Source organism: Cotesia glomerata, linkage group LG5 (genome assembly GCF_020080835.1).
Source record: "Cotesia glomerata isolate CgM1 linkage group LG5, MPM_Cglom_v2.3, whole genome shotgun sequence".
Taxonomy (NCBI): Eukaryota; Metazoa; Arthropoda; class Insecta; order Hymenoptera; family Braconidae; genus Cotesia; species Cotesia glomerata.
The window spans coordinates 3,830,166-3,845,232 of NC_058162.1; the positions used below are offsets into that span (position 1 = coordinate 3,830,166).

The following is a 15,067-nucleotide window of genomic DNA, read 5'->3' on the forward strand; positions in this document are numbered from 1 at the left end:
AAAAGAATACTTGAATATAAATATTTATAAGAAAAAATACTTGAAATTATGGTCTACAAATTATAAGAAATGCAGCAATACTAAAAAAAAATCAGATATAAAAATTTTGCAGTTACTGTGTTTTAAAATTGAGCAGCTGATTTTTCCGTATCTAAAATTTAACTCAAAATTTCAATTTATACCTTTTAAAAACAAGGGACAGTTTCTACAGCGTCATTTTTGGAATCTAAATTCAAATTCTTCTTTAATTTACTCATATGTTACTTACTTAATTTATTGTATTGCATTGTACTATAATGTTTCTGCTTTATTATCTAACTACATAGTAAAAAATTTTTCGTCATTGTGTAAAGTGTAAACATTTTTGTGTAGAATATTACACTTTAGTGTGTAGAATTTTACATTCTCATATGTTGATTTAACACACTAGAATCCAGAATTAACATTAGTTTATGTAAAAAAAAACAGTCAGTACCACAAATATTTGTGTCAAATTCGACGAAAATTTGCTTACTGTATACACTATTTAGTTATTACTCATTAATTGTATCTAAACTTCGTATTATTGCTATTCGGCTAAGCCTTGGCATATAAATTTATTAAATAAATAAATTCAAATTTTGGCTACGGGATCAAAAATTGGGAAAATCCGATGGGACTTTTTTTTTAAGAAAATTAAATTTCCTAAAAAAAAATCTAATAATTTTTCCGTATCTCTAATATTTAACCCGCAATTTCAATTGATTAAATCACGAATCATGTACACTGATAGAAGGATTTGTTTATAGTTAAAAATATTTTTTAATATTTAACAAATCATTTATTAGAGACCGCTTTTTAGTCCTTAACAAATATTTTTTAGTATTTAAAAAGATTTATTAATATTTAATAAATGAATATCAGATTTATTAAATACAAATAAATCATTTTAAATGCTAAGAAATATTTGTTTAATACTAAAAAATGGTCTCTAATAAATGATTTGTTAACTATTAACAAAAATTTTTTAATACAAATAAATTCTTCTATCAGTGTATGGAAAATTTTTCTTAATCACAATACCAAAATTATCTTATCCATTTCTGGTCAGCGTATATAAACATGTAAATTGATGGCCACTTTAGCCGACAAAAAAGACACTTAAGAAACCGCTGCCTTGATACGAGATACAATATACATATACTAATAGCAAAAAACGGAGCATTATCATTACCATTATACTTAAAAAACCAACTGTTGCAGTTAATAATTACACATTGTTAAGAAAAAAATAATTAAAAAAAAGATATTGTGAGCTAATTCAGTGGCATGCCAAATTGATTATATGTCGAGGATCACGGAAGCATTCTGTTCTGATAATTACTTTCACTCTTCTGAGCTGTATACAGACTACAAGCGCGACATACAACCTAGTAATCGTGCTCTAGCATTTAATTTGCTGCTCAACAAATATACATACACATAAAATAATAACGTGAGGTCCTCAATAGTACTCCTGATTACAATCACGTTCTGCATAACTATTTATAATTATGCAATTAACCACCGAGAAAATTAAATGAACAAAAAAATAAATAGATTTGTAATAAAACAACGAATAATATGAATAAAATAAAAATTAATGTAACCGAGAACTTGTTTAACAATTAATTCAATAAAATGTGTACTGGTTGTTGGTAATTAGAAATTTACAATAATATAAATATTAATACACAATGGTAACATACATATTGTAAATTGTAATAAATTAATCATTAAAGATGACGTCTTAAAGATTTATTATCGGGAGATATTACGCGAGCAATAATCATTTACTTTTATTTATTTATTCATTTATTTATCACAACTTTTGTTGTTTTATTAATATTTATGTCGAATTACTTGCTTGTCGGATGATTGTTTACTTACATTTATCAATTTATGTGTGGGGTTTAATATCCGGATTCCAGGTGCTCTGGTGACTGTCACAGGATCCAAATGACATTGAGATCGGTCTCTATACGTTCAGAATCTATGTTATGTATACAATATTATAACTTGTAATATATATTTGCTTATAAGTTATATTATAACCTACGTAATAGACTTAGGCGGTGATCGAGGTACTGTTATGAGATAAAGACAATGGATAATTATTTACACAAGTTTAGTCACTCTTTAATTGTTGCCAGGGTTAAGAATTAATCAATTTTATAATTTTACATTTTTTATTTTAAATTCAATTATTCATTATGGCATTATTTTAATTATTCACTTATTTTAGTGAAAAAATCAATGATTTTAATTTTTTTAATTAAATTATTGAAATTTTTTATTTATTAAATAACACATTAATCAACCACCGAAAACCTTAATTAGCCACTATGTATAATATGTAGTACCAGAGAGCAGCAGCTGCGTGACCAAAAAATTAATTATCTATGAAGTAAACAATTATTAATTACGCTAATTTTGTTGATGCATTGATTTTTAAAATAATTAATTCAATAAAAATTTAATTTTCTTTAATCAATTTTAAAATGGGTGAAATTTTTAACTGACAAAAATGAAAAAGAAAATTTTTTTTGACTTACGCTTTTTCTGCTCCAAAAAAAAAATTTTAAACCAAAAGGAGACATGTATAAAATTTTTCGTTTTTAACTTCTGGATATGAATATTGAAAATTTTCGAAAATATGAAGAATTATTGAGTTAAATTAAGAATTATTAAGATAAATTTCATAAATTAATTTTTCTACTAATTTTGAAGTTTTGGCGTCTCAAAAGAATTTTTTTTTTTAATTTTCAATTTTTACAACCCGAAGTTCAAAACAGGTCTATCAAGTTATCATGGACTCGTTCCATCTTGGACGTATATTATTTTTGATTTCTCGGAATCTAAACAAGCAACAAAATTCTAAATGGAGCAATCAATTAGCAACAAAAAAGCCACAAATTCAGCACCACAAATAAATTTTGTTGCTTGAATAATAAGTCAATGCATGATAGCTTAATAACCTGTTCAAAACGTTTAATTTTTAAAGCAAATAATTTGAAAATAAAAATAACATTTTTTTATACACATTTTTAACTTTTTAGGTAGAACCAAAAAGCGTAGAATTTGACATACACTCTTTTGAGATTAGTAACACGATATATAATTTTTTGATGTCCATATATGATCATATATGACCATATATGTCTTGATCTAAATAATTTTCATACCAGGCTATTTTAGAAATTTTTATTAACGAATATTTTTAGTTTAAACCTCCATTTTTATTTTTACATACTCACATTGATAAAGCTATAACTTAATGTATACATAATAACGTCCATTTATCATTATTACCACTTGTAATCTATAAAAATGAAAAATTTAATTAATAAATCTATGGCTAGACATAGTATTAAAAAATTACAATACTCTCACAGAAGTCAAGTTTAAAAAAAAATTGTCTAGATTTGGGAAAAAAATGTTGAATGAAAATTCTCAAGTTGTTTATCTAAAATTGTTTTTTTCCAATTTTCAAACAAAATTTTTTTCACAAAAAAATTACTGTGAATAAAATTCAGCTCAGAAAAAAAAATTTTGAAAATTTCCATATTTTTCAAAATAAAATTTTTCTCTCAGTGTTAGGAAAAAAATTACTCAATTTTTCAATACTGTAATATTTACATCAATCAAAGAATAATTTTACTTAAAAATTCGTCACAAATAAAAAATGAAATCACAAAACTTTTCACGAGTTCATCTCAATCAAAAACTCCTTACCCAACTTTGATTAATCACCCTCCAATCTAAAAATCAAACAATCTACTAACTAAATAATCCATCTCTTGCATCAATTCCGATATTTCCAAACGATCTCGAGTCTCTAGTTGCAACTCATCCATTATCAAACCTTAACAAATGTCACTGATCACGTCGCTGACACAATGCCATCGAATAATTAACCACAAACAATTATCGTTTGTCCGTCAAATCAATCACGCCCACACATGACGTCCACAGATATTACCCAAAGCATACATAAATACTAATACTAATACTAATTATAATAACCAACAAATCCCGTAACAAGTAAACAAAAAACAAAGATGCAAAAACGTGATTAACAAACGAGTAGCTAAAACCTTGACTATCATTTTCTTCCGGTGGCTTGCAGATCAATATTATCACTATTATATTGTGTATAGAATTTCTTATACTAATTACCTCCTCATTTACACAGACATTAACTCCAACTCATTTAAGCGTATTGTGTGTAACTATAATGGAGTGTTGGAACCAAGGTCCTAAGGGTCGCCTTGACCGTCCGCGTTCTTCGAGGACCAACTTTATTATAATTTAATCCCGTATTAATTCAGCCGGAGAGTAAGAGGGTTCGCGACCTCCAGCCCAAGATATAAATCCAAGCATCAATCCCCTCTTCGCATTTGAAGAAATACCTCAAACAAGTGAGCACCTACAATAGAACACAGTCCTCGCTGCTCTATTAAATATTTAATTTAAACCCATTATAAAAATAACAATAATAATAATAATAATAATAACAAACAGGACTTGGACTAAAGCTTACAATTTAATCCTGGTGCCGGAGCCCCCCCTCAGAGTCCTACTCTTTCTCCTTAACCCTGTAACTTATTCGAATCGAACACTTACTTTGTTGAGTACAGAGCTCGGGGTACTACAAAACCTCTTTCTCTCTTTAACTTAAATCCAACGCGTGGTATTACTCGACAGTTAACGAGCGAAACTGACGCGGGACAGGACTCCTGCACCTGGACAGCTATCATTTGTATTCTTAATTAATTAGTCCTGTTGTTTTTACAATTGTTGTTGTTCTTCGTTAATAATAATTATTATTATAACATTTTGTTAATTGTTTTTAAAAATTGTGGTTCGTAAAGTTTTTTAAAAAACTGTTTTTATTTTATCAAAAAGGAGCCATGAGACTTGTAAGTATTTTTTTTTTAATTGTTATCGTGAAAATGTGAAATGTGATATGTGATTTTTTTTTTTTTTTAATTAATTATTTGTTTAATTAGTTAATATATAGGATTAGATTTAATGTAAAGAGAAACAGAAAAGAGTTAAGAGGAAAATCTAGTGGTTTCGATACGATTGAATGCATCGGCGGTTTTGCGGGATAAAAGTTTCGCGAGCAGAGATAACGCGTGTCGCGGGTACCTATGTTCATTATATATAGACTGAATTGTTCAGTGAAAACGCTTAAGAGGAAAGCGCTCATGCTTGATCATCGTTTAGTTTTACTTTTTATGAAAATTCGTTTTTTTTTTTTTTTTTTGCTTTAATTATGAGCGGTAATATGCGTAATCATCACATAATTGCTGTCTATTATTGATAATTATTTTTTTTTATGGTTACGGAGTCTGCTTTTTTTATAAGCGATAACATTTTTGATTAATTTATGAAATTTTAGTGAAGAAAATATTTTAAATATTTTTTATGAATATTGAAAATTATTTTTTTTTTAAAGGATTTCAAGGTAGTTTGCTCGGGTTATCTAGTTTGATATTTCTTTCCTTTTCACTCGCTAGTACTGCCTTTCTTATGAGTTATTTTTTATTTGGTTTTATTAATGGGTATTTTCGATTAACTAGCTAGTTTATTAATAATTTATAAAAATAATGTGGTCAAAATTGTCATAATTTATTTGGATTATTTTAAATATATTATTCTAACAGGCAGAGAAAGGTTCACGAGCCAAGAAAATATTTTTCATAATTATTTTTTTGAGCGAAAAAAAAATTTTTTTGACAAGAAATTTCACTTATTCCAACAAGATTCTCTTGCTTTAAGAAATACGTATCTTGATCCAAGAAAATTTATTTAAGTCAAGAAAATCTTGTTGTTTTGAGAAAATTCAGCCTCTTGCTCCAAAAAATTTAGTTCTTGATAGAAGTAAATTTTCTTGTCTTAAAGAAAATTTTTCTCTTGCTCCAAAAAATTAAATATAAAGATAGAAGTAAATTTTCATTAATATTTTTATTGATTAACATGTCAAATGGCAAGATCAAATAATATTTCATCATTTTTTTTCATTCAATATGTATAATTGCACGCTAAAATAATATAAAATGGGTTCCAAATATTCAAGAGAAAAATTTTCTCAAGGTGAGAAAATTTTTTTCTCAGCTGAAGTAGGTGGCGCTGCTTTCCTAAAGTATCTAAAAATCTTGATCAAATATAAAAATTTATTATATCAAGTATTTATGATAATTTGAATTAAGAAAAAATTACTTCCACCGAGAATGGAATTTAAAGAAAAATTTTTACTTCGGCCAACACACTTCGGTTTTCTTTCAGACATCCGAAAATTTTCTTGAGCCAAGAATTTTGTTCTCCAGTCAAGAAATTTTTTTTCTGTGCATGATAACGGATTCTATTGTTTTTTTTTTATAAGCGTTTACATGTTCGATTAAATTATGAAATTTCTTATGAAAAAAATATTTTTAATCGTTTTTATGAATATTGAAAATTTTTTTTTTTTTTTCAAAGATTTTTATAGAAAAAAAAATAATAACAATAGTTGTGAAGCTAAATAAAGTATGAAAGGAATTCAATAGTTGATTTCCATTCCCAACAAGTGTCAAGACTCTCGACACTTGAATGTTACTGATACTTGTAATACTTGCGATACAGTATCTACCACACAGTTAAATAAAATAAAGTAACTTTTGCGGGATATCCAGTCGTGAGTATGTGATTACTGTGATAATACCACAAGTACATACAAGTTGCAAAATAAAATATTTTACTACAAATTTAGCATTGTTACATTGAGAAATTCTTGACTTTTCATTAAAAAATCAAACTTAAAAATTCAAATGTAAGAAGAAAAAAATTGAAGATACATAAAGAGTAATTTGATTGAAAATATCCGAGCAATAAATTTATCCAAGTCATTAAGTAAATTAATGAAGAAAGTTATCTTAATCGCAGAGTAATGACTTGCAATAAAAAGTTAAAGAAACTAAACGTTTGGTTGTCTATTTCTGCTCAGTTAATATATATTAATAATTGTAATTATAATTAATATAAATGGATAAATCAAAAATGATTACATCGGAAGTAATAATAGCTCGTCGTTAATTCAATAAAAATAAAATGTCGAGACTAATTCACAACCGTTATTTATATTTACAGCTTAATGTCTTTATACATGTTCATCTAAGATCTGAGTAGTAAGGAGTCAATATATTTTACTGATAAAAACCCCGCGGCGATAGACTAGCCTTTACGACCTTGCCTCTGGCTCACTGAGCACTTGTCGCTTGAAATACTTTGCTCTTACATACATTATTTAAGGAGATCCAAGTACCCTCCTAGTGAAAAGAATGTCTATAAAAAAATAATACGTAGAAATATTTTTGTTATGTATCTTAAAATTAATTTTTAAATTAATTAATAACATTTTTGAGGAAATTTTCGAAAAATTTACTCATTAAATAATTATTAACATTTAATTGACTAATAAAAAATATAGCACTCTGAATTACCGGTATACACTTGACAACACCGCAAGAGTGTCCCTAACCTTCAAATTTATTTATGTTTACTGTCTAACTAAAATGACTAAGATCTTCTAGCATTTAAAAAACCGCGGTTACTTATGCGCCGAGTAACTGCGCAAGCGGTGTTGCCAAATCAAATACAAGACTTTAAAGAACGGAAATTCCGAGTGATTTTTCATAAAAAATATAAAATATATCCGTAATACGTTCGGAAAGCTACTTTTTTTATTGTTTTAATCGAAAGCTTATTATTTTTTCAATCAAATTCAATGAAAATAAAATTTTTTTTAAATTGTTAATTGCATTAAATTCTTAACCAAATACACGGCTGGTGGAATCTCCATTTACCTACATGTAAAAATTACAATTTTCAAACCTAATTATTTGATTAAATAACCCGGAAAGCTGTTTTTTAATTTTTTTATTAATTATTAGGCTACGTAGATTGAATTTACAAATTTTCAGGAAATTTTAAAAATTTGACTTCACGTGGATCTCCTTAAAAGATTCTTCAACTTTTTCAACTTCAAAACAGTTGAAAATTATTATAAAAAAAAAATTTTTCATTTTTAAAGACCTTACTAAAATTGCAGTGGCGAAGAGTTAACGTCGCATTATAATAAGCCCATGGGAACCGGGTTCGAGTCTCACTGATATCCAAATCAATTTTTTTTTTCATTCGAAAAAAATTTTCTATTGATAAATTTTATTTTACAAAACTAAACTGCTTTTAAAAAATATAAAATAATAAGAAAAAATTTCTTTTACTTCTAAATTATAACTAGGAAAAATTTTTATTACTTAATAATTAGTAATTATTATTATTACTGTTCTTTAGTGGTTCTTATTAGAAAAAATAAACAGCATGGCTGAGTAAGCACTTGACTAAATTAAAAAAAAAAAATAATTATTAAATTCTAATAAAATAATAATTGAAAGCTTATTATTTTTTCAATCAAATTCAATGAAAATAATTTTTTTTTTAAATCGTTAATATTCTTCTTGTTAAAAAAAATAATAACAAAAATTTTTGTTACATTAAATAAAATATATTGTAATTTAAATAAGTAATAATAATAACTAGTTATGCTAATTACGTTCAATATCCACAGGATGAAAAAATATCCTCGTTATGTTCTTATTTATTGCATACATTTGAGTGATAATCAAACATGCTTAAGATTAATTATTTTTAATTATAAAACTTACATTTTACTTAAGAATGTCAACTAATAGTAATTTCAATTTTTTTTTAATATTCGATTACTAATTTTAATGATTATTTATTTAAAAATTGTTGTTTATTTAATGACATAACACATAAGTAAACACTCAAGTTACGGAAAAATTTTTTGCGAATATTTCAGCAACCTGCAATTTAAATAAATCTTACTTGTCTATTGAAAATTTATGACGGCGAGTTGATTGTTTATTAAAACATTCTGAAACTATTTACAAAAACTAGCAGTAAAAATATATAATAAACAATTTTCATCGGCTTATTATTTAGCCATAGACGTTAATTATAATTTCTATTGTCGCGGTGGGAATTATTTGTCGCCTTGAATTAATTTAGATTTTTTTAATTTAGGTCAATGTTATTTCACATCATATTTTATTGCGTTTCATAATGTAATAATTATATTATATTTTTATTTTTATTTATAACTTTTAATTAATTAACAAATGAGAATGGAAATTTATCTGTTATTTGTTATTGTTGTGGTAAAATAACTGAAAAAATTTTAATGTGGTAATTATTAGAAAAAAACTTTCAGTGAGTGTATTTAAGAAATTATCTAAATAAATTTAATTACTCAAATTTCTCTAAAAAATATTTACGTTGAGTTTAATTATTTGTCGGTAATTACATTTAAAAATTGCTGTTTCGGTAGTTATATAAAAGAAATTTCGAGCAAAAAATAATAACAGTTTAAATTGACATTATTATAAATTAAAATCTTAAGTATTAATTTTTAAAGTACATTTTCAAATGTAATTTCATAATTTTTTGATATAATTATCTTATTAAATTTTACAAATAAATTAGCATTTTTCTTTAAAAAATGAATTAATGTCAAGATCAAAAAAAGTTTACTAAGAAATAATACAAATACTAGATATACAGTCTTCTGGTTTTTAATTTATTTTATTAATTGTACATAAACGACACTGAATTACCTAACCACTCGCATTCGGTGACCTACCATTCATTCAAAGAATTAAAAAAAAAATTATTCAACTTAATTAATACATTTTTTCGCAAGTTACAATGTTCTCAGAGTTTCATACATGACGCACAGGAAAATTTTTTAACCTATTTTGATGTTTTTTTCCGTTTCTATTGCACTAAATCAATTTTTGAAAAGTGACAAATCAATCTCCATTAAATTATCTTGACAATAGTATTCAAAATATCTTAATTCCGTTAACTAATAATACTAGACTGAAAACTAGACTTTTTGCCTGTAGCACTGCGTAGAGGTGATGTCCGACAAGACTATCTTCGTATACCGCAGGCTAATTGTGTCATGTATGATAATTCATTCTTAATTCATGGCATACGTATCTGGAATGCACTGCCAGCTGAGACTGTGGCTGTAGATAATTTGGTTGAATTTAACTTAAAAATGCTTGCTTCAATCACTTTTTTGAACATGACAATTAACAATTGCAATCTTTATTTTGGATCTTATTTAAATATTTTTTCTTGTAGAATTATTATGACTTTAAATTAAGTTATTTGTTTGTATTAAATAATCTATTTGGATTTTATAACATTTGAAATTAAATCTCATTGTAAACCTTTAATTAGTTAAGTAATCTTGTAACCTATGTAAACCAATGTAATTTAAATATTGATGGCTTTGAGGGAGCTTAGGTTCCAGAGCCAAATAAATTTTTTATCCATCTATCTATCTATAATAATAAAAATAGTTGCCGAAATGAGGCGAAAAAAATTTTTCAATCGTAAAGCACTCTCTAATGCTTCGTATTATGAGTCGTGCAAAACTAAAAAATCGATCATCATTTACCGGTATTGTAAACTTAATAGAATAATTTTTTTTTTTTATTTTAAATATATTTATCATGTGAAAAAGTGAGGTTTTACCCAGTAAAAAATTTTTCATCATTTTGTAGAGTGTTAAAAATTGTGTGTTGAGTATTACACTCTAGTGTGTAGAATTTAACATTCTCATGTGTTGATTTAATGATTTAACACTCTTGAATGTTAAATTCTACATACTAGAGTGTAATATTCAATACACAAATTTTAACACTCTACAAAATGATGAAAAATTTTTTTTTGCCCTCTGGGCGGAAAGTGGCAACTTTGGTCTCACTGCGCTAAACAAAGTTGCCGCTTTCCTCCTTCCTCGGACAAATAGTATATTACACACCTAGGGAAGTAAAGTAAGAAATGTCTCAGATCACATGTAATTGTTGGCCGAGGCGAAGCCGAGGTCAACAAACATGTGATCTGAGGCTTTCTTATTTACTTCCCGAGGAGTGTATACTATTTTTTTGTCCGACGAAGGCGGAAAGCGGCAACTTAGTTTAGCGCAGCGGGACGAAAGTTGCCACTTTCCGCCCGGAGGGCAAAAAAAAATATTATACAGCCCTTGGGAAGTAAAAAAGAAAACCTCAGATCACATGTTTGTTGACCTCGGCTTCGCCTCGGCCAACAATTACATGTGATCTGAGGCTTTTCTTATTTTCCTTCCCAAGGGGTGTAATATACTATTACTGTGTATATGGCAGTCTTCGACTCAAATTCAAAATATTTTTTACTTTATTTATTATTTAATTTCAATGCCAAAGCAGTATAGCCAAATGGCAAAAGTATACAAAAAACAATTACAATAAAGTATACGTATGAATAATAAAGATATAAAATTTCAAAAATTTTAGACACTAAGAAAAAATCGTTTTTCTTAAATTTGGAATGTAGTTCTGATAAATACAAGAAAAGTTTAAATTTGAATATAAAAATTATAAATTTTGATATAAAAATTATAAATTTGAATATAAAAATTGAAAATTAAGGAGTTAAAACTTAGTAGTGCATTTTCTATGAATTAAATAAAAAAAAAAAATATTTTTGACTTCTTTGATTTTGTTAATTTGTGATAGCACTTAGCATAACTTATACTCGATTATATTAACTTACATGCATATAATGGTTATTTAATACCTATTCAAGCGCCACTCGAGCATATCATTGTATTGTAATTTCATTCATACGAATGTTAATGCCATTTAAATTACGCCCGCGTAAGCCCGACCTAACTTAACAATCAAAACGGACATATATTTTAACTCAAAATAAAGAAAGCTAAATAATATATAATATATATGAGCGCAATAAAGGTAATTATGCAACGAACCCTTCTCTTGGCTCTCCCTTCTCAAAAAAATGGCTGCTATAAAAAATAAATAAACAAGTGTCTATTCTAATCCTTTCTCAAGAAAGTACTTTCTCCGTTTCATAAGATCTTCATAGAAAAGACAAAGACAATTAATAATGATCGGATTAATCTCGCTTGAAGCGATAACTAATTTCAATTATTTTATTATTAAATTTATTACTAAAATATTCGAATTATTTAATTTAATTGATCAATAATTTATTTAGATTAAAAAATTAATAGAATCGTTGCAATGTATAAGTTATTATAATTACAAATTATAAATTACGAAGCACAGTATAGCGTGCAATAAAAAATTATTCTGAATAGAGTAATTGCCGCTGAAATAAATCGGTTTATCGCGAATCTAATAAAAAACTTTCGCAAATTTCAGCGGATAAAGTATATGTGTTTGTTTGAGTTGAGTAAAGTCTCTTTGACTGGGAGCATGGCACACAAAGCGAGCTAATAATAAGAAAAGTAACATAACCTTCTATTCGTGTTGTTAGAGAATCGCGGGTGCACGTCGTGTCCATTCTCTTCCGGCAAGTGCAACAACTATCTCAGTATCTTTTAAATTCATCTACCGTATCTATTTTCACGACGAGTATCAATAATTGATCGAGTTAACTCCCAGTATTTTCATTTATTATTTATAATCAATACTCCTACGTACGTGTAGATTGTACGTTCCTTTTATCATTAACCATTATCATTACTCGCATGAATTCACTTGAACTTTTTTTTTTTTTTTCTATCAAATAATTTTTATCAAAAATATATGTTAAAATATAAAAAAAACCACTGAAAAAAAATAAAACTGGTGGTAAATAAAAAATATATTTTTAACGCCTCACTTTTGTATACATTTTATATATTTTAAATAAAATACAAAAATATATCTTAAAATTATACGAAATACATTTATGACAATATATTTTATTTAATACAGACCCAACAGCCAGAAGACCAATAACAGGGTCATTAATACATACATGTTTACATATTAACAGTAGTACATAAAATATTATATAGGGTAGAGTGAAAACAAAAGAAAAATAAATGCGGATTAATTAATTAACAATTAGTATTGTAGAGAGTTATTCTTGTATCTTAATTTAGCTTAAAAGTACTAACTAACAAAATGAGATATGATGCAAAATAATAAGAGTTAGGTCTAATACTTTGTACAATAATTAAGCAAATGTTATACATTTACCTAGCTCATTTAAGATAGTTAGACTATGATTAATCATATACAGTGCATCACTAAGGTTAACTTGAAAAGAGAGAAAAAAGAAAATTAAAAAATTAAAAAATATAAAAAAATATCTAAAGAGATACATTAAAGATTACGTACTTTATAAGGAATTTTTGCTATATTTTTATACATATCCGTAAAAAAAATTTCTAATGCGGTCCGATAAGTCCATTTATAACTTTAAATGTCCTAATACGGCTATATATAGCCTGATATGGTCATATATGCACTTGTATATTTTTTTTATGAAATGTAATTCCGAAATTGTCCGACAGGTGGCGCATAGTCGACTAATCTTCTCCTAACAAGAAAGTTAATTTTCAGGAATTAATTTAGCACTCTCACGGACACTATCGCGCTGAATACGCCGCAGTTTTTAATATTTCTCACTTTTACTCATTTAAAAAATTTATTATTAGTTGATAAATGGTTAGTTTTATTTTTTCAAACAATCTTGAGAAATTTTTGTTAATGATTATCAAATAATCAAGTAACTTGTCGTTACCTCATGTGGTGTAAAGTATAAAGTCTCAAAAAATTCGAAATTTCAAATTCTAAACTTTTCCGACAGGTGGCGCATAATCGCCTAATCTTCTCCTTACCAGAAAGTTAATCTTCAGGTAGTAATTTAGTACTCTCAGACTCTTATACACACCCCCATTACATAGGGTTTTTTTATCTTTCTTTTTCCCTAAATAAAACAGTCCACCTTCTAGTCAAACTACTTAATTATATTATAATATAAATAAATCTATTATCCAGTGGGTTATGTTGCACAAACGGGAACCAAAATTAATTATAAATATTGCATAAAATGTACAATAAAATTGTGACTTGTAAATTATAAATATCAAATAAAGATTTTTAAACTGAAGCTCTTACAGATACTGTATCGCGCTGAATACGGCATATTTTTTTATATTTCTCACTTTTACTCATGAGCATTTTTGAATACTAAACTAATTTATTAATAATATCTTAAAAACTACATTGTAACAATGTATAAAATTATTTTTAAAAGATTTATTATTAGTTGATAAGTGTTCGTTTTATTTTTTCAAACAATCTTGAGAAATGTTTCTTAATTATAATCAAATAATCAAGTAAACTTATCGTTACCTCATGTGGTGCAATGTATAAAAGTCTCGAAAAATTCTAACTTTGAAATTCCACATCTCCAAAACTGTATTTTTCAATAATTTCATTTCAAAAAAATTTTCTAAATATTAAAAGTTATTAAAATTTATTTTTTACAAACAAAATTTTGTTACGGGTGTATTTTTTATTTATTCAAAGGTATAAATTTTAATTATAATTAAAACATATACGAAAATCGGCCAAAGATTATAATTATAAGTAGTTTATATATTAATAATTCCTTGTTGATATAAATTTTTTTCACATGAATATTTGTTGACAAAATAATAAATTATTAATAAAAATAAAAATATGATAGAAATGTACTATCGAGAATAATTGATTTACAATAATAAACCATCAACGTCTTAAATGTCCATTAAAAATAATTTATTGGACGTCTTAATAACAATAACATATCTAGCACTTAGAACAATCAATATATTATATACAATAGATATCAAAATCGCGCAATATAAGCCAATAAATAACGTCATAAAGCTTATAACCCGTGTTGCTACAATAACCCGTATAACGTTTCGCGTTTTATTTAATTTTTAAATGTCTGGATAAAGTCTGATCATTATACGCGGCCGTTTCACTGGTATGGCCCTCGTCATTAACGGCCGCGTCATATACTATCTCCGAGGTGGATATCGATACCGATTTCCAGCCAATATCCACGTGTAACAATTTTATTTTCTTTTTTTATATATTTATATTTCTCAGTTATCTATCTA

General features: G+C 26.4%; 1 protein-coding gene across 3 annotated transcripts in view; it reads left to right on the forward strand.

Annotated features, from left to right (window-relative positions):
- LOC123265923 overlaps window positions 1-15,067 on the forward strand; it is a 41,179-nt gene that overhangs the window by 5,255 nt on the left and 20,857 nt on the right. For 2 of the 3 annotated variants that reach the window (XM_044729910.1, XM_044729907.1), the window contains exon 1: window positions 4,405-4,940. In XM_044729910.1, the coding sequence (XP_044585845.1) occupies window positions 4,932-4,940 (9 nt within the window). In that variant the 5' untranslated portion in view covers window positions 4,405-4,931. Of the gene's footprint in view, window positions 1-4,404; window positions 4,941-15,067 lie in introns of those variants that run through there. The other variant, XM_044729909.1, reaches the window with a different exon arrangement.